Here is a 22,230-nt window from a genome sequence, read left to right on the forward strand (position 1 = left end):
GCGATAGACGGACATTTGGCTTAGCGGACTATAAGAAACATGAATGTTGCATCCATAGCTTTGCTCGTACTTAACCCTAAAGTGGAGGTATCACGTCGAATACTAAAAACTGCTCTCGTTTATATGCATTTACGCTCATTTAATGTCGGTGTATTTATATTACACACACTATTGCACGTGCATAATGCTTGCTTCATTTTCGTAGGACACTCCTGCATCAACATGCGGCGTATTGAATATATCCTATCGGTATTCTATTTATTATCTGTTCTATGATATAGCCCCAAATCAAGGAGTGTGAAGCCGAAGTAAAATATATAAGTTTACATATTATTTAAATAATATTTTTTATTTGTTTGCCTTATGTTTTTTAAAAACAGAAAATATTTACAAAAGAAGGCGCGGCCCGCTAACTATTTTTGATTTCAAAATTTTCCCTTTGACAAAAAAGTTTGTGAACCCCTGATTTAAAGGGATTGGACTTTTTTATTTGATTACGCAGTGTGTAAGATTACTAAGGACCTCTAGCAATATAGTCGTAATACAAAGGATCCAATTTTACTGAAAATATAAGACACATTTAAATTAATATATGTAAATCAGCACACTACTTAATCCATATTGATAATGTAAGAAATATATAACCAATAAAAAAAATTGAAAAATCTATTGGTTATAATATATTTCTAAGTATTTTCAAATTATGCATGTTCAATAAAATGAATGTTATATTTTTCGAGTGAATTATTCGTTGAATAAAAAAATAGTTAACTACATATTTATAGTAAAGATATTATTAATAAATATTAGTAAAGATATTTTTGTTAAAAAAAACTTATAAAATATTGTAAGTACAATATTTGTATGGTTCTTTTATCATCAAAAAGATTATTTAATAATTCACAGTTTCAATGTATTTTTTTTAATAATTTTAAAAGTGGTATTACTACACCATTGATACGGCTTACAATGTTTCTTTCAAAAATATTCAAGGCTTTTTCATTTACCCAGTTAATATCCAGGTTTTCGAGATAAGCATAGGTTTTACAGTAAGTATAATAATTGTGTCCAACGTTAGTTTTAGATTATTGCGACCCCCCAGAGTCGCTGACGGTGAAATTTAAATGCTTCATTAGGACGTCGGCAGGTCCAGTTGAAAACGAGTGTGACAGAAAATTACCCTCTGGATCAACGGTTTCCTTCAGTTGCCAGGAAGGACATAAATACGAAAATCCCAGGCCCATGAGACGTCTTAATTGCAAGAATGGCTTTTGGGACAATACCATGCCGGAGTGCAATCCAGGTACGTATCCGGATATTTTTACGAATGCAATTAACCGTTGTAGTATGTCAACTTCATATTATAAACACTTACATATTACTACTTACTTATATAAGTAGAAAGGAACCAACTAATATTTTTAGGTATTTTGAGTTATGAGTGGGAACCTGTTCAAAAAAATCCAAATTTCAATTTGCCAAAAAAATCCAAGTTCAATTCAGTCTAGCTTCCATTTTATTTACATTATTTTCTTTTTGCTTAACGGACAAATGAGGCGTCTAATTCCAAAAAGCGATAAGTACACATTTGGTCAAAATTGAGAAAAAAAATACGCACGTATTGTTTGTATAATTTACACCATATGTATTGATCTATAAATTCCATAACGCAACCTAACCCTACGAAAAAAAATATTTTAAGTCTCGATTTATTACAAAAAGTCAACTAATAAGGGAACGTTCAATATTGAAAAGGGCGTCTCCCATGCTGTAGCATCTGTTAAACTCATGACAGTGCCACCGAAATATGTGCCTTATGCGGAGTGAATTAAAAAGTGAGGTACAAATAGCGCTGCATACAATTTTATTTTGCCTATATTTAATACATTTAAGAGTTAATAGGCTGAAACAAATTGCCATTTGGTTCTAATTTCGACATAGAATACAACGTAAAAATTGAAGTTTGAAACATAAAAACGTTGTTTCCCGAAAATATTGAATTGTGGACTTGTCGCTTTTTGTAATTAGACGCCTCAAATGTTCTAAAACTCAAATTTTCTGTTATGAAAAAAAAACCAACTGCTAAGAGCGAAGCCACACTGGCGCTGCGTCGCGAGACCGCTGTACTCCGACTCGGGACTATTTCGGGAAACAACGTTTTTATGTTTCAAATTTCAATTTTTTGTTTTAACGTGAGATTATCAATTAAAATCAAAAGATTACAATCCAGACGTTTAGTTTGATAAGAAAAGTAGACTCAAAAAATATAATAAAAAGAGGCATGCAACAGTGGGGCGATAAAGCAAACCTTTATCAAATGCATTTCTAGACATTCATTATGCTGCTTATTATTACTTGGTGTTGTTAAGCATAGTGAATCAAAGACAGAGTCGCAAAACTACGGGGCTATAACCATGACTTGAAACTTGTACGTATGCAGTTCGCCGTATCGCACTTCATCGTGAAATGTTGTATCGGAAATATATGAACGTATATTAAAGACCGTCCAACCTCTTTAGGTCGTATAGTACTGACATGAAATTCATGTCTAAATAAAACACGGTTCTTGTCGGTTTACACTTTGCAGGAAGCCAGCGGCAAACAAATTTTGAAAATACCCGATATTCTGGATTATTTATTAGATTAGATTAGGTTTTTATTCTTGAATTCATGAATTTTGCCAAAATCAGCTATGGAAATTGAATTAGGGTTAATATTGAATCTAATAAAATCGGAGACCGTTAAGTATACGGTCATCTCTTTCCGATAAGAAAGCTCACGGCGAACTTGGACACGGTGAAATGTTTTACATACAATTTACATGTAACCGGCTATTAATAACACCGTAGCATGCGTCACCGCAAGATGTTGTATCAGATAAATAAGACCATAAATAGTATTGAAATCAAATTCATATCTAAATAAAACCCACCTGAATACAACAGAAAGACATAAGAAAAAAGGTTGGTATGTAATTCAGCTATTGGGCACATCAAATTGTCCGACCTGGTCACCAATTTTGTAAAATACCTACTGCGAGAGTGAAGATATCTTTCCTTAGATTATTCGGCAGTTTTTCTCTCCCATCTGCACACTCCTTGTGGGTACGGATGACCTCTGTAACTGTAACAGCTTCTAAACATTCCTAGCCGTAAATAACTGCAGATGTATCACATTCCTTTCCTTGGGCCCTTCTGACACCCCTGTTACTTTACTATTACTGATTGTAATATGACATACAAAGCTCTATACGACGTGGTCCACGACAGCCTACCTGACATCTACAATTCACCTTTATACAATTAGAACGTTTGCATGCATACACTGAATAGTAGACTTCAATATGCTAATTGTATGTGTAATTTTACACATAAGTCAATACAGTCGAACTTGGTTATTAAGAAGAAGATGGGACCAACTGAATTTGCTCGTTATAAGCGGTTATATCAGAGAATAGGGATTTTTAAATGAGCGGTTACATAATAAAAAAGGTTGAAAATAAAAAATCTGAAAACCATTCTAAAAATCCCCGAAGCAAGCAAACTACAAAAGAAGTTACCTACGGCCTTCACAAACCTTGGATTTTTCAACCATTTGCTTGGATACTTTTTCATTATTGTCGGCAAAAACAACAATTAGGTAGGTACTTAGACACTTAACTAGTGTCATAAACGTAATCCGTCCCCGGCGGCATGCTGTCCAATCGGATTTTATTGCTTAGGGTCGAAATGTTTTTAACGATCGACACACTAACAGTATTTTAGCTCGGTATATCCGATAAGTTGCTCGTTATAACAGTGAATAAATGTATGGAGAAAATCATAAACCAAAATGTCAGCGAATGTTTCCTCATTACATCAGAGATCTCGCTATGTCCGAGATCGTAATAACCGAGTTCCACTGTATATACGTTACAAATATGATTGTCGGTAAGTATTTTTTTTAAAAATCCGATTATTCGAAATGAATAATCACCTTTGATACAATTTTGATTTGTCCAAATCTATATTTACTACTAGATTTATGTTAACAATGCATCTTTATCCAACATCTGTCAGTGTCATCACTGTTTCAATTTTGTAAGTAGGGAACCCACTCGTTATGCCTTAAATGCTATGCGCCTGAAAATCGGTTATACGGTGGCGGCTCGTCGATTATGCACTGCGTAACTGCAGCACCCTTAAGCAAATTGAGAAAAATGTAATATCATAATATACATAAAAAAATTATGTATATTAAGTATATGAAAATATCAATATTATTTAAGCGTGTTCAGCTCGCCCGCGTACCCATACATCCAATAATTATTATACAACAAATATAATGTTTGATTTTAATAATTTTGATGTTATTTTAATAATTTTGACCCGCAGATATTATATCCACGAGCCGCCACTGACTTATGATATAACGCATGAGTCCACTTATTTCCATAAGTAAGGACCTAGTTAGTTAGCACATGTGATTTTATAAGCGCACGGGTAACACCAACTGTATATCGCTTTTTGAAATAACTTATCGGTGGGTACATTTATTAATATAAGTATATTTTCGGATAATATTATTTTTTGTTCTTTTCATTTATTTTGTAATTAGTACTCTGGGTAGCTGCTTATTGAAAATAAATTAATATCTTCTGTTTCACCCTCCAGATTGCGGGATAACAAGATCAAGGTTGGGAATAATTGCTCTAATCTATTTAATGTAGGGTACATACCTATATATTGACAATTGATATAAAAACATATATATGTATTACGTGCTTCAGATTGCGGGACAATAACACCACAAGGGAAACCAAACGTAATTGGGGGACAAAATGTTACCACCAGAGGAGAGTTCCCTTGGCATGTTGCGGTATACACTCGAAAGAATCGAGAAGACTTTCCGCCTAAATATGTGTGCGGGGGAAGCATCATAAGCAGAAACCTTGTCATCAGTGGTATGTTGAAAACATATACAAAAGATATATACCTAATAAGTATCACTTTCTAAGCATTATTTTAATTTAATAAGGTACCTACTAATACCAAATAAACCCCTCCCGAAAGAATGTCTAAAATTCCGCATCAAAAATCTAGTGTAAAATAGAAACAACCCCATCCATTAAAAATTGACCAGCCCTGACTTACAAATAAATACTTTGCAAACAAACGCGCTTTTTCAGTGCCCTTTCAAACCGAAATCATGGGTACCTGCCATCTCCGAGGTAGCAAATAACATTCAACATTGAACGCCCAAGACATACCCAAGCCAAATTTACCGTTAAAGTTGCTGAGACGCTAACAGTTTGTCAGCCGGTTCGCACATCACAACTCGCTTCGTGTGCCTGACCGCCATAAATCAAAACTTCCGAGAACGGGCGGCCGGTGTTGGATGATACAACCTCGCACATCTGCCTAGCGACATCGACATTTGCCGCATCGCGGCTGCTCCTAACGCGGCGACAGTCTGGAGAGAAATGGCCGATTGTGCGGCTGTGCGCATCCGCGGAGTCGATATTAGCCGATATCGACATGCAGGTTCTGACCAACGCAACTCGACGCATGCGGCAGCGTCGCAGCGTCGCAGTTGCATCGGCCAATCTCCGAAGCTCCATTTGATAACGTTTGTTTCTTGGTTTACGATGACGTCACATCGACGAATTCGTCGTAAGACGCATGCGGTGAGTTCTGATGTGCGAGTCCTCCCTCTGCGCCTCGCCCGCATTTGCCTTCCCCACGATCGTGGATGCGTTTAAAAAAAATATTAGGAAATTAGTACCAAAATGACCAGCAAATCGAGATAAACAGCACCTACCTAGCGACTGACGCCTGGGACAATAGGTTTTACTAATCTTAAATTACCGCGCGCATTTCGCCTCGCAGTGCAAATAAAACCTTCTACATACATTATCGTGTGATCGTGTGTGCTAAGCAAGATCGAAATATATAAAAAGTGACCCGTGTAACCTAATACAAAATGAGTACCGTAAGATACCTAAAATTAACCAACCATCAAAGTGCCAGTGCCGTGCAAAAGTGAAAACTCCCGTCGAATTGTTTTAAAATAATGTAATAAAATCAATGCTTGTCCAATTGTAGTAAAATATGACTGCGTGGAGTAAACAATTTAAAAGTTCTGCATTATTAATTTTATACTTTTGCCAATATCAACAACATCAGTTGAACATGTACCTAACCGATTTTTTTAACGGTATATGTTCAAACACGCGCGTTACCATGATCTTACTCCCTACTTCATTTATCGCTTGTCAATTTATGGCTACGGCCGTATGTTGTAGCTTAACCACTGAGAATTTCCAATAGAAATAGCGTATTTCAAAAAAATTCTACCTTATTCTTAGGTCAATAATTATTATAAAGCAAACATTATTCGTAAAATGTTTATCACATTTGAATGGTCAAAAACATAGCTTATAATCAATATCTTTAGAATTATCTTCAAATGTGTAAATCTTCCCCATTTTTTGAATAATAAAATGCCTGTCAAATTTGGGATCACAAAGATTATAAAATATAATTTTTTATCGTAAATATGTCACAATTATAATGTTAACATTAATTTTACTAATGGTTTTGTAAATGCGTTTAAAAATTAATAAATCTAAAAAATATTAACACCACTGCACATGGATGTACCGAAATATGACTATATTCTAAAACATTAGACCGAGAGGTGTAAAAGAATACTATTTCATGTAATAAAAATACTTTATGCAGTCATCAAATGTTGAAAATAAATATATAGGATAATAAGGCTTCAAAATAATATAAATAGATTATCTACAACGTTTAAGGAATGTCCAGGATCATACTATGAAAATAGCATAAAAGCTCCACTTTTCACCCACGCTGAGAATGTGGGCCGTTTATGATTTTTTTGTTTTTAAATATCGTCGAAAGTGTTATTTTGTATTTAAATTCTTATTATGGTATTTATTATTATTTTGTATTACACCTAGACATACCTTATTAATATTATGTTTGTAAAATACATCGTGAGTTATGTTTACATTGTCGTATTTATCATTTTTATAGCAATAATAGGCACCTATAAGGTAATTTTTTTTTTTTTAGAATTATTAATAACCATATCCTTGCTTTTTCGTACAAGGTGGTTGTTAGTAATTTTGAACAATCACAAACACCCAGGCTTTGAGAAAAACACATAAATGTTTTTGTCATGACCGGGAATTGAACCCAGAACTCCCGGGTGAAAGGCCACCGCCTTACCCACTACACCACGAGAGCCGCCCCTATAAGGTAAATTAGCTACCTTCTTTAAAACCAAGTCGTTTTTATCAATGCTATTATAACGGTTACTAATAAAATATGATAATGTCATTACTAGCCTTAGGATTCTTAGGTATTAAAATATTTTTTTTGAGTGGCCTCACAACAAAGTATCAAAAATATCTATCTGTTTCGGACAATTTTGAAACATTTAACCGCTATTTGTTAGCATCTATTCTTACATATTTTTGGATAATTACATATTCAAGGTTTAAGCACATATTTTCACATAAATACGAAATTTCAATTTCAAAACACAAAAGTGTAAATTTTTGACTCGGCTTCTCCGCGCTTATGTGTTTGGAAGTGAGATGGAATAAGGAACAGGCAGGGTAGGTTGGTTTGACTCCCAAATGAATAACTCAGAATTTGGTGCGTCAATGAAATGAACTCTGGTTTTATTATCTCCTTCCAAATAAATATTGATTGAATTATTACAGGCAAGTTTACAGATTATAATTTAGATGAGTGAAATCACGAGTATGCGTTCGGTGAATTGCAAGATCGGCCGGGCGAAGCTGAACGATAACCTTACGGTTAAATCTTTGATAACTGAATGATTCTGTCGATTTCTTCTACTGAGCGTTTTATAATCATTCGATACAATAGAAGATGCTGCTATCAACTACTTGAATATTTTGATAATCATGCTTTATTGTGTAATGCATGATTCGTTTCGTAAAGTATAAACAATTGATTTTAAAACAATTATGCAGTTTTAATAATTGGACAAGGTTGATTTTGATGATAGGAAGTCACTGTGAGGGAACAATGGTGGTTGCTTGTCCAGCAGGATTGCCTTCGGCCTCCTATAAACGTAGTCTGTGTCGCTTCCATTTTCGATCAGCAAATTTTTAATAGTCGCGTTGGGATGGTTTATCATGGACTTGTAGAATTTCTTCGACAGTTTCATGATATGGTCGTGGATGGTTTATATTTTAAGGTCTTTGTAGAGTGTAGTATTGCGTACTAACCACGGTGCGTTTGTGATTTGTCTCAATGACTTGTTTTGTATGGTCTGAAAGACTTTAGTGTGCCTAGGGTTTGCGTATGCCCATATGGGGCTTGCGTAGGTGATTAATGGCCTGGTGATTGCTGTGTAGAGCAGAAGTTTTGCTCGAGTAGACAATTTACTCCTGGGACCCATTATGGGTCGAAGTCTTGAATGGACTATTGCAGCTTGGCGTTTTTTCTCTAGAATATGTTTGTTAAACGTGAGTTTCCTGTCTATCGTTAGACCTAAGTACTTAACCGACTTATCCTATGGGATTTTGTGGTTATGCATTTTGAGATTTTCCATTTTAGAGACATACCTATTCGGATGCTTGGCAAAGTGAATGGCCGTGCTCTTGGATGGATTAATCTGAATACGCCATTTGTCGCACCAGTTGGAGATCTGGTTGCCGCTTTCTGGACTTGTTTGATCTATTTATTGAGATTGAGCGATTTGCCAAGGATAGCTGTGACATCTGCGTATTGTGCTACGATGGTCGAGCTACCGTAACTGTCGATGGGGATCGATATGTCTTTTGTGTACAGGTCGTACAGGGTGGGACCTAACACGGATCCTTGTGGGACTCCGGCTGTGGGTGTTTTAGTGGTGGATCTAATTCCGTTGATTTTTACATTAAAGCTTCTATTCCGAAGAAAGGAGCTTATCATGTTGATCATGGCTATGTCGAGTCCTGATTCATCGAGTTTAACTATGAGACCTTTGATCCAAACCTTATCAAAGGCTTTTGCTATGTCTAAGAAAAGTCCTGTTGTGAAGACTTTGTAATTGAACGCTTTGGTTATGTATTCAATAACCCTAAGTAGCTGATGGTTGGTCGAGTGTCCTGCTCTGAATCCGTGTTGGATTTCTGGGATGAGGTCTGCTTCATCGATCATGATTTGAAGTCTGCGTTTTATGACTTGTTCAAAGATTTTACTTAAGGTAGGTAGGAGGCTAATTGGTATATGGTTTTCTGGTCAAGTCAGGTCTTTGCCGGGTTTTGGAATGAGGACTATATCCGCTACTTTCCAGGCTGCTGGAAAATAGCGGTTAAGCCACTTAATGAGGCAACCGATTTCCATGACCGTGGCCTTCGTTAGAGGATTTGGAGGAGGATCTGACCTCTTATTGTAGATATCTCTGGCTTTTCTAGTGATTTGTCTAACATGATTAACTATGTTCGAATTGTTCCTGTCTATTATGTTTGGAGAGAATTGTTCTGCTAGGCTAATTGCAAAAGCTTCGGATGAATATACTGGACCGTTAGGTCCCTGGATATGAGTTATCTTTTGTTTATTATGTCTTAGAATTTTAGTTATGGACCAGTATGGTGGGCTGCCCTTAATTAGATTGCTAACTTTTTGGCACCAGCTGGCGTCATCAAGTTCTGCGAGTTATTTTCTGTCATATGGGTATCAAACTGTTGTATATGGCTTTGGATGTGTGGAGTTTTAGCTCCTGCCACTTCTTGTGTGCTAATTTTTTTTCTCTGATTTTATCTTTGAGGCGCTGTGGTATGTCTGGGGGGAAAATTTGAAGCATTATTTTATTAGTAATAAAGCGTTTTCTGTTTGTGAATAAATAATAAATAAAACTGTTAAAATATATATTGGGATTTATTGTAATACTTACTTACTAAAATTTTTAGTACCTCATTATGAAATTTTAATAACATATTTTCCAATTATAACTACATATTTTAGGTACCTATTATTCATTCTTTAGCACCTAAAAATCTTAAGCCTAGTCATTACCATAGGGTATTTTCTTGTTTACATGTTAACTTGAGCTGTCGTGTGAGCATAGACAAAAATATAATACAAACTCTTCTTCTTCTTTCTTTTTCTTCTTTGGCCATATCCGCCCCTTAACTGGAGCATATGGACACCACGCGGCGCCTCCAAGAATCCCTGTTGCTCGCCAGTCTTCTTGCTTCGTTCCAGGTCAAACGCTGGTTTGACCTGGAACGCTGATCCCGTAGCTCCGCCGTATACACTCTGTAGATTGTATTTAGCGGCCTTCCAGGTCGCCGGAATCTGGTCGGCTTGAAGAACAGGCAAGCCAGGTTAAAGTTATCTTCTGGCATCCGCAGCACGTGGCCGAGCCAGGTTCAACGTCGCCTCTTCACTTTCAGCGTGATGAGAGACTGCTTGGTGCGTTCTCTTATTTTCTCGTTGCTTCTAAAGTCATACCACTGCACACCCAGTATTCGTCGCAAACATCTGTTTTCGAAGCTCAGTATACGGTTGCTCTGAACCTTCGTAAGGTGCCATGATTCGCTACCGTAAAGCAGCACCGTCAGAATGCAAGCGTCGAATAGGCGGCATTTGGTTTTGACCGAGTACAATCGTGAGTCCCAGACATTCCGCATCGAGTTGAATGTTGCTCCAGCCATTCCCATTCGGATAGCGAGCTCTTTCTGCAAAATGCAATTTCCCGTGATGTGTACCCCCAGGTACTTGAAGCTGTCGATGCTTTCGATGTTTTGTCCATCGCTAATCAGAGGGAAACCTGGATCAGGACAGGACGTTGGTTTTCTTCGCGTTGATTTTCAAACCAGCGCGAGAGGATTGTTATGCAACCTGTCGATTGTCTCTTGAATGCCCTCGATTGAGTTGTCGAATAGGACGCCATCATAAATGTCCGCCCAATATTTTCATTGCATTATTGGACACCGTTCGAAGCACTATACTTACTTACTTTTTAAGCAATTTCATGCGTTTTCAAGCAGATTTTCATATTTTATGATACTGATTCGTTCAAAAATTGCCCTTCTCAATGAATGAACTCATAAAGTTCGGTGGATGTACGTGACAGCGAAAAACTAAGGCGCGAGAATATCCGAGGAAGCTAAGAGAGACCTTCATCCAGCAGAGGATCGACCCTGCCTGATAATGATACCTATAGTGTCTTCAACACTCGTATAATTTTATAGATGTGACAATAAAAAAAATTGATGGCGTCTATTGACACATAATATATTACAATCTTCTGCGCAGGTCCACGCTTCAGTTGTTTAGCTATAACGCATTGTCGGGATCAGTGGCGGCTCTAGCATATTTTAGTAAGTGGGGTCAGATGGCGTGAAATATCATATGAAATACATATTATATGTATACCTAATTAATGTCAATCAAAACGTATATTCTATTTTTATTAATATTTTGAATTCTAACATTAATTGTGTGTACTTAAGTGATTTATTTTGTATAGTAGCTGTTGCTTTAGATTCTATAAATAATTCAAAGAAAACATACCTTTTGTAGCTATTACTTCATCTTCATATGCCTCCTGTGTCCGAAAGAGTCTTATAATTAAATTCTACTCTTCTATTTTTTAGTTTGGCGAACCGGTCAATCACTTTGTTGTTGAAATCAGGAACGGACTTGATGAATTCGTCTACTATTGATAACATGGAAAGCGCATTCAGCCGTTCCTCACCGATTGTATTTCTTGAAGATGTTTTTATACGTTTCAGCGTCGAAAAACACCTTTCTGATTCTGAAGTCGTCATTGGTATCGTGATAATAATTTCTAAAAGTTTGGTGACTTCAGTAAATATCTCTTTTACATTATTCTCGTCCAATGACGCTAAGAGACAAGCGGCGGATTTTACATCACTAGTGAGTTCGTCATGTCCATACAGAATTTGTAATTCTGTTCTTAATTTATTTTTAAGTAGAAATGGATAATATTTAACCGCTATATCAAAATCTTTATCGGGAAATTTTTTTGAAAAATCTTTGAAAAATCTCACATCCACCAATCTTGCAGCGGTAAGATGGTCAATATTTGAAAATCTATCGCTGATATGCACAACAATGACATCGCATCCTTCTTTCATCACGCGCTTCAAATCACTAGCGGAAAAATTTCTTTTACATGTTAAATCAGCGTAGAGGTCTCCCAATTCATCCGTTTTCTCTCTTATTTTTAATATGGCTGCTTTAAAGTGTGTTATAGCTAAGTTTGCTGAAATATTATCTATGGAAACTTTTTGAAGTTTTTGAAATAAAATGTCAACTTCCGGCATAACTTGCGCGAAAAATGAAAGAAGGCAGCAGAATAACCTATCGTATAAAAGATTTAAGAGTCCACATGCTTCACTTAAAGTTACTGCATCCCACCCTGGATCTTCTTGAAATTTAAAAAAACACTCCCGCATCTCATTCAAATTTTCATAAACAGTGTTTATCATACGCCCAGAAAAATTCCACCTTGTTGCGCTAGGTCTTGGCATCCTCTGGTTCACAACATTGTCTAATAAACAGGTGCGTTTCGTGGACACTGAGAAAAATGATGAGAACCCAGAAATATTACCGAAGAATATTTTTAGTTCCTTGTGTGTTTTCGAACACAGTTGCTGCATTACAAGGTTCAATTGATGAGCGTAACAATGCACAAAATGTGCGTATGGGAAATCAACCTTAATCTGTGCCTGCACACCATTTAAATTTCCTTTCATTACTGCCGCCCCATCATAAGTTTGAGCTATCAATTTCTCGCGATTGATTCCACATTCACTCAGTACTAACTTTATTTCTGCTGTCAGGCCACTGGCCGATTTATCCACTAGTTTAGAATACTGCACAAATCGTTCAGTAACAGTCCCAAGTTTAGTAATATACCTTAATATTATAACCAACTGTGCTTTACAAGAAACATCGGTTGTTTCATCCGCTTGGATTGAAACAAAATTCGTGGTAGATATCTCCTCTTTGAGGAGTTCTCTATATAAATCGTACATGCAGTCTAAAAGCTCATTTTGAATTGTTTTTGAAGTCCCTTTAAATGACGGCGAATTTTCGTAATAGTTTTTTAATATTAGATCATCTTCACATAGTAACTGGAACACTGAGCGAAACACTCCCGGCTTCAAGGATTCGGAAGTCTCATCGCGGCCACGGATTCCAATTTCGCACGAACCACAAAGTCTTAACACAGAAATTATTTTTGAAAGTACATATCTATTTTTGTCAACTTCTTGATTATGGCGTTGAATATTACGCCTATATACACTGTCTAATTTTTCAACAATGTTTGATTTACCAAAAAGTTTTAATGTCACAGCATTTTTCATGTGAGACGACGAAGTTTCGTGTGAAGTTAGCCTCTCTGATAAATGTTTTAAATCTGAATAACCAGATTGAGCCCAAACAGTTTCACCACCAAAAATTAAACAAGGAAAACAAAATAGTCTTTTTAAGGATACACTTGCAGTCAACCACGTTTTTTTAGTAAACCATTCCGATTTAAATGTCAATTTTTTTTTTGGTTTCACTAGTTCATACACAATAACTAAATCACTAGGTTGATGAGGCCCTAATCGTTTCACTTCTAGTTTATCTTCAAATGTCAATGTACTGAACTTATATTTCAATAAATAATCCACCTCATTCATCATAGTACCTACTTAATATTATTTATCAAAATTATTTTAGTAACGTGAGATGAAAACTATCTACAAATTTCAAAAATCAAATCTTAATCAAACTTCACAATACTAATAGGGAGTATGTATTAACAAATATAATTTAAAACATATTTAAATATATGGATGACCGTTAATCACTGACGTCTGACTGGCAAACTAAAACAACTTGTGACATATGTTGTATTATTATAATAATAATAATATGTACGTCAACTTTTACCTAGGTACTAACATTTTTTATGTAGGAGTGGGTATTTCTAGTGGCGACCCTTAGCCAGCACCAATACATGTACAGCGAAACGTGCATATGACGTGCTTAATGCTCTACACAGTCTCATAATTGCATTGCTTGCATAAATATTTGTTTTGATTTGACGGGGTCAATTCCAGACGGTCCCGGCTGCAAGGGAACTCGAAAAGTTCTCAGAACTGTGACCCGACATTATCGTTGTACGTACCTGCTACGTAGGTAGACTGAAGCATTAACAGGGTTGCGCCACGAAACAAGAATTAGGGATGGGTAAACGGTGCAAATAAAATATATACTTAATTAATTTATACAAAATCAATGTATTATGGTAGGAACGTATAACATGACTATCAATTGAATATTGATTATAGAATGATGATGAGGGGACCGGGGTCTGTCCCCTAGGTACCCAAAGGAAGAGCCGCCCCTGGTCGGGATACATTGCTGTTTTATTTCAGAGGTATTGTGACGTTGGATATTCTTTAGATTGATGATAGTGAATTAGGGCATTTATGTATGGAATATACATACCTACCGCAGAGTAGCTACGTTCGGTGTTACTACTAATAAAATAAATAAACAGTATTTGTTAGTTCTATTAATTAAATTTATACAGATACAAATATTAGATATTATACATTTATAGTATTTATACAAATAATTTGCCATAGAAACCGGAAGTTACTTATCGATAAGTTTCATTTATGGGTTTATAAGGCAATATTCAGTGCACTGCACAAAGAGATGCGAAATAGTAAAATGTATGCTTTTTATTTGACTACACATTAATTTGTTTTACCCTCTCATCGAAAAACTGGCCAAGAAGAATAGATAAATAAAAATATCAGTTTGATACGTCTGGTTAGGGATTGCAATACCGAATGAATGTGTCAATACCGGTATTCGTCAAAATATATAATAGAAAAAATAAGTACCTATCAATCAATAGAACTATTAAAATGTATTGTAAACACCACCTATTAATTATTGTATAGCAACCTAAAGTACCTACCTTCATTCATTATGGTAACCTTTATATATAGGTATATAAGGATCATATTATTTTTGAACTGCTAATTTTTACAAATACTATAAGTCCGGGTATAGTAAAATCTCTCTGAAATTCAACGTTTGTAGTATGTACTATCAATCAGTGGCGGCCGGTGGTCTTCAAAATAGCATTTTCTGGTAGTGCGCAATGGTTAACCTTTTATAAAGAGAAGATCTTCTTCTTTCACCCTGTCACAACCCATCATTGGAGCATAGGGCAAGCACAAGTTTGCGCCACTTCCCTCGGTCCATCGCCAACTCTTGCGCCTCCCGCCATGTCAGACCTGCAGCACGTAGGTCGCTTTTGTGGCACCGCTGCAGAGTGAGGGAGGGCTGGCCATGGCAACGGAACCCTTGAGGCTGTGCCATAAGGGTACGAAGTGTCACACTCTTTGGCGGCATCAGGAACACGTATCCTAGCCACGCAGAGGTCGTAAGGCGTTTCTTCATGATTACTTTAATCATCGAAGGCCATAAGCTTAAGATACTCGTAATATCTTAGTGTAAAATGACTGAAACGTCGAACTTCCCAGAAGGTAAATTAAATATGTCTTTGTTTATTTATTCTATTTCTTAAAAAAGTTTTTGAACACGTAGAATGATTAAATATCAATAAAGAAATATAAATGTCACCGTTTATGGCTTTACGCTCCGAACAATGCGTCAGCCAAACGCCTGGGTAATTCACTTTGTTAAAAGTGCAAAGCAGTATGTTTATTTTTTTAAATCTCACATTATTATTAATTTATGTGAAATTATAAAATGAACTAACATTACGTGGGTAATATTTATATTGTAGATCAACGTTCATTCGACCTCAGTTTTATTTCTGATCTGATCTTTAAAGGTTGTTTCTAAAGGACACGGCATAGTTATGGATGAAATGGAAAAATATTTGTCATCATGGATCGACGACCAACATCAAAAAGATGTCCCTCGGAATATTTCAATTATTCAAGCGAAGGCTCTTAGTTTGTACAAAGATTGGAAGGCTGGAAAAATAAGATTCTAACACGATTTTTCAAGCAAGTAACAGTTGGTTTATATTAAATTCACTGGAAAATTGGCTGATGCGGATAAAGATGCTGCAAAAGAATTAATTTCCTCATTATCCAAAATTATTGAAGATGGAGAATATTCCTCTAGCCAAATATTTAATGTAGATGACACAGGTTTATTTTGGAAAAAAATGCCTAGTCGTATATTCTTATCTAAGGAAGAATCAGTTGCCCCAGGGCATAAACCTTCTAAAAACCGATTGAAATTGCTTCTTGGTGGAAACTTGGCTGGTGATTTAAAATTGATGCCAATGTTAATTTATCAACCAGAAAATCCCAGAGTATTGAAAGGGAAGGATAAAGAATTGCTTACAGTCTTCTTCTTCTTCTTTCACCCTGTCACGTCCCAACATTGGGGCATAGGGCAAGCACAAGTTGGCGCCACTTCCCTCGGTCCATCGCCAACTCCTGTGCCTCCCGCCATGTCAGACCTGCAGCACGTAGGTCGCTTTTTTAGCATCGCTGCAGGGTGAGGGAGGGCCGGCCATGGCGACGGAACCCTTGAGGCTGTGTCACAAGGGTACGAAGTGCCGCACTCTTTGGCGGCATCCGGAATACATGTCCCAGCCACGTAATTCGTCTCTTTGTGATAACTTCAATCACCAAAGGCTGTTATGTCTGCTCACGAACTCGGATGTTTGTAACGCGGTCGTACCAATGTACCCCTAAGATTCTGCGGAGACATCGATTCTCAAAGCTCGAAAGCCGAGACTCTTGAAGCTTAGTAAGATGCCATGTCTCACAGCCATACAGGAGCACAGGTAGCACGCACGCGTTAAACAAACGACATTTGGTCCTCACAGAATACAGCCTTGACCTCCATGCGACTCCAAGTTGGTTGAACGCAGAGCCCGCCACACCCATGTGGATTCCAAGCTCACTAAAAATACCACCATCATCGGCAACCGTGGCACCCAAGTATTTGAATCTGGACACCAGCTCGACGGGCAGACCAAAAACCCGCAGAGGAGTGTCAGCGTCGATGCAAGCAGCACTGCACATGGATTTGGTCTTAGCGGCATTCAGATGAAGACCCACACGCATCGAGTTCGCGGCTAGCCTGTTCACGGTCACCTCCAACCTTTCGATCGTCGAGTCAAACACGACTGCGTCATCTGCATACTCCAAGTCGCACAGTCTTTCTTCGCATAGATCGCTTGTGTCATCTTGATGTAGGCGTATCCCACTGTCGGGGCAAACCGTCTTACGCATTATGAAATGGTCACACAAGGACGGCAATACAGCGCTCAGTCCGCAGAGCAGAAATTCTGCATGGATGCCATCATCTCCAGGAGCTTTCCTGAGCTTCAGTCTTTTGACAGCCTCTTTAACTTCAGCAGTTGTTGGAGGATCTTTGCAGAATCCCGATGCAGTAGTAATTCCGAGGGCGGTGATCTCCGACGGAATATCGAAGGGATGCAATGGAGGTGGGCGATTCAGGACATCACTGAAATGTTGGCGCCATAGCTCCTGGACCTTTGCAGGTTCAGTGACTGTCACTCCGTCAGAGTTGCGTAATGCAGTGACCACCGGACGTTTCCTACCGCAAAATCGACGATAAAAATTCGGTGAAAAGTACGACTACACCCACCACCATGGGCTGACAGGGCTACAGCCTGGGGGCCCGGGCTTAAGAGGGCCCGGCGTGGCTGCTCGTCTAATTGTGAGATAAACACACACTAGAAATTTGTTATATTATAAAAAAAATCGCATGTGGTGCTATACTATTTCATCAAAATTAACATAAAAATATGAAGTATGATGAAAATATGATATACGTAACTACATGATAATAATTCACGTGTATCATTTTATATTACAATTATTTTTAGTGTTTCTAGAAAAATAAAAATGGTTATTTATCCAATATCGAAGGGTCGAATGCTACTTGGCTACCACATGAAGGGGTCGCGACCAGTGGTTCATAGTATGATAACGATCGATAATATTATATGAGGTCCGACAAATCAAGAATTCAAGGGAATTATTTAACAATATAGATAAATCCACGGAATACCATTTGGGAACACTACTGTAGAACATCACATTCCTCTTAACCCTGGTGATAGGTAAGGGGGCCCGCCAAACATTCATGATGTGGGCATGCCCACCACAGTCGGTGGTGGTGTAAATTTAAAAAAAAAAACATTTTTATCGGTGGAATTCAGCAAAAATATTGTGGCTCTAGACCAGTGGTTCTAACCGGTGCACCGCTGGCTTGTTGCAAGTGCACAGCGAAAATAATGATAAAAACCGAAAAAGTCCTTCGTGAAATTATGAAAGCCGATGAAAGATCGAATGTGATTTCGATGTTTCCCAATGGATCGCACGCGTCTATCGTTGGCCTCACAGGTTTTCGTTTCATAAATGAAAACAAAATGGTGGATCAATATCTATGCTGTAAAGAACTCACCGAGCGTACGACATGAGAAGATGTTTTTAATTATTTTTCTTCATATTTAGAACAATCTAAAATATCATGGAGGAATTTGTATGGATGGTGCTCCGTCAATGTTAGGCTCATTTAAAGGATTTGTTACCCTCACAAAGACAAGAAACCCTAACATTATATCTACGCACTGTTTTATTTACACAGAGAATCTATAGTTTCGAAAACATTACCGCAGTGCTAAAACCTGTACTAGACCAATATGGTAAATTTCATAAAATCCAGACCTCTAAAAACAGGCATTTTAAAAAAAACTTTGCATTTCTATGGAAGCTCAGTACGAATATTTGCTTTTTCACACTGAAGTGAGGTGGTTACAGTGGCGCAGCCAGGGAAGGGGGGGGGGGGACAAGGGGCCTTGACACCCCCAAACATGAAAATTATCAGAATGAAATTGAAACCATTGAAATTGAAAGCCAATAAACCTTTGGGCTTACACAAATAAAAACACTGGCAAAAAAAGATTTGTAATTCTCCAGCACCCTTTTTAGAACGATTTTTTAGATTTTAATTTCTAACACAAAAATTTCGAAACACTAATTTCAGGTGTTTTTAGAAACCCAATCCCTAATGCGACTGTCAAAAAATTCTCGGTGTCCACCCGAATTCCAGAGTGGTGTAGGTCATGGCTGGGGAGGGCTGACAGGGCTCTAGCCTGGAGGCCCGGGCTGTGCGGGGCCCGGCATGTCGGGTTGACGAGATAAGTGAGATAAACACACATCATAAATTAGCTTTAATAGTAAAAAAAGTCGCCTGCGGCGCTATTATACTTCATGGCCATGAACATTTTCAATTACTTATATAATTGTGCAATATATTTCTTGATTATTATGTGTCGATACTCGACAGCTCCATTATTAAAGTGGATGTATTGAAAATCGCCAATAATTCACTGTATAAGTACCCTTAATTTGAACTAAAACACAATTTGAAAAACGTTAATGTAGTGTTTCACACTGCCTTTAATCTAAGCGGTAGGTAGGGGGACCGCCAAATATCCTAGCCTGAGGGCCCGTTTCAGGACGTGGGGACCATGGTGTAGGTACACCGAGTGCAATAGACAACGAGAAATTAGGCTGTGAAGAAGAAAAATTGCCTATGGGACTAATTTACAATCGCCTCCTTGGCCCCCCCCCAATATTAAATCCTGGGTGCGCCACTGTGTCTCGCAATTCTTTCAGGAGCTTCCTCTTCTCAATCATCTCCCATGTATGAGGTGACATCCAGTCCGGCCTGTGCGTATGCCGCTCTCCTAAGGCAGTAGTTGCAGAGCTCATTATAGCATCCCGGAATAATATCCATTTTCCTTCCAAGGGATCCGAGTCGATAGAAGCCGTGAGAGCTTGAGCATCATATAAGCGCTTCTGCAGCTCCAGCTCATAGGTTGCACGCACACGGGTACTTTTCAGTTTTTCCACATCGAGTCTGACCGTCCTTTTGGGTTTTGGGACTCGTTTGAGGTCTATTCGGGATTTCCCGACCAAGAGTTCGTAATCACTGTGGATGTCTGCACCTCTATATGTCCTAACGTCTAGCAGTTCATGCCGGTATTTCGCTTTGACCAAAATGTGGTCGATCTGGTTTCTTGTATTACCGTCTGGTGATGTCCATGTATATTTGTGGATGGTCTTATGTGGGAAAAGACTACCACCAATCACAAGACCATTCATTGAGGCAAAATCTACCAGACGGGAACCATTATCATTCATTTGGCCAAGGCCATGTTTTCCCAGCACAAAGGGTCCACGCGAGGGGTCAAATCCTACTTTGGCATTTAGATCACCAAGGATAACTGCATGATCACAGCTGGGGATATTTCCAGCGGCTTTCGCCAGACTTTCGTAGAATGTATCCTTATCTGCATCGCTAGCAGTCTCTGTGGGAGCATAGCACTGCAGAAAAGTGATGGAGCCCGACTTGGTCTTGAAAGTAGCACGGAATAGACGTTCGGAGATAGGTTCCCAGCTGGTGAGGCACTTGCAAGCTTCCTTGGACATCAGCAATCCGACTCCACTACGTCGCAATGTGGCGTGTCCGGAGTACAGTAGACATAACCCACGAATAAACTTCTCGCCAATGCCAGTAAGTCGACACTCACTGATCCCGAGAACATCTAACTTGTATTGAGAAAGTATTTCTGTTAGATGCTCGGCCTTTCCAGGGACATTTAGAGTACGGATATTGTAGGTTCCAAAACAAAATCGTTTACCGAATTCGGGCGAGGTCGTCAAGATGAAAACGGGGGTCCGAGGCTTCCCTGTGCTTGGATTAATCTGTTGTTTTAGGGTGTGCAGGTGATCATCCCACAGCACCCGAGTTCACTGGTGGGGCTACCACCTTAGAGCCCGTGAATATGCCCTGGTTTTCTGTAGAGGTTTTTCTTCCCGTAGCCAAAATGTACCAGTTTTTAGGCGCTGGTGATTCGCCTTGCACCCTCTTCTATCTGCTACAGCATGCTGCATTGCCTAGGGACCCCCACGGAGAGGTTAGAGGTAGGATTTGTTGGCAGAGCTATCATGGATAGTCGACATACTCAGCATTTCAAATGGAAGCACACCTGATCTGGCATCAAGGCATACCCCACTGAAGTCATACCAACCTTTGGCCCCTACAGTAATCAAATAAAAAAGCCTGGGTTTACTGCGTTAATATTAAAAGATTGGTTCACTTTACATTTCGTGCCAGCAGTTAAGCAATATTGTAAAGTTAATGATTTACCATTTAAAATAAGAAAAAGAAGAGTGGCAAAGAGTTAACTCTTGATAACTTTTTAAGGGAAACACCCGCAAACCCCACTTAAACATGTCTTTTAAACATCTTATATTTACTTGATAAATAAATATTTCAAAATACACACAATTTAATTTTTTTTACTTCCCTCTACTTTCGAACATTCAACATTCGCACACCTTTTCAGGAAGCAATTATGTGCAAAAGTCGAGGTCCTCCTGTATTTATATGGCATTAAAAGTGTGTTTCTCTTATATTATCGTTCTTATTTTATATTCAGCTACGACCTACTGCTCATGTAGTGCTGTTGTGTTTTTTTTATTATTATATTGAATGTATTTGAGTGGTTTATAAATAAATGCGGCGATTCATATTTTCGTAAAATGTTGGCGATTCAATAAATCTTAAATGTAGAAATGTTAAAAATTAACTCGTCAACATTGTTATAAAACAGAAACTGGCGTTTTTGTTTCTAGAGTCCTAATTTTGTGCGCCAATCATAAAGTGTGTAAAAAATGCTATACAAAACGCTACTACAGGAACATTGGACCACGGTTTAAGAAGTAAACAATGACCTCATTGTAATCCTGTGCAAACTGAAAATCTATTTGGATCGTAATCGCTTTGCGCCCATGAACGGAGTATTGTTCATAATACTGCTACATGTCCTATTTCGCGAAGTGAGTGATACACATATGAATAACAATGAAAAGTTGAGCGATGTCTTCAAAAATGCAGGCGGTGCGTAGCACTTTCATGTTATTAGAGGAGCCGCCGCTGCTATCAATATTGGATCTATAGTTATAGAATAATTGGAAATATTTTCCCCGAATGTTTTCTGTTTAGAAATATGTTAATTCATCGCGATAATTCCATGGGGGATTTTGTTTTATGTTATTTAACTTTTGTTAGTTTCAGTCAATACATTTGTGTTTTGGTTAATTAACTTATACCTATTGTCATCAAATAT

The 22,230-nt window shown here is 37.8% G+C and overlaps 1 protein-coding gene across 1 annotated transcript in view; it reads left to right on the forward strand.

Annotated features, from left to right (window-relative positions):
* LOC147078140 (modular serine protease-like) overlaps positions 1-22,230 on the forward strand; it is a 66,316-nt gene that overhangs the window by 25,083 nt on the left and 19,003 nt on the right. Inside the window, exons 9-10 of the mRNA XM_085940213.1 lie at positions 1,079-1,303; positions 4,769-4,942. Coding sequence (XP_085796339.1) covers positions 1,079-1,303; positions 4,769-4,942 — 399 coding nt within the window. The remainder of the gene's footprint in view (positions 1-1,078; positions 1,304-4,768; positions 4,943-22,230) is intronic.

Source organism: Rhyacophila brunnea, unplaced genomic scaffold, assembly GCF_057557595.1.
Source record: "Rhyacophila brunnea isolate RB1 unplaced genomic scaffold, BYU_Rbru_1.0 scaffold_12, whole genome shotgun sequence".
In the NCBI taxonomy this organism is placed as follows: domain Eukaryota; kingdom Metazoa; phylum Arthropoda; class Insecta; order Trichoptera; family Rhyacophilidae; genus Rhyacophila; species Rhyacophila brunnea.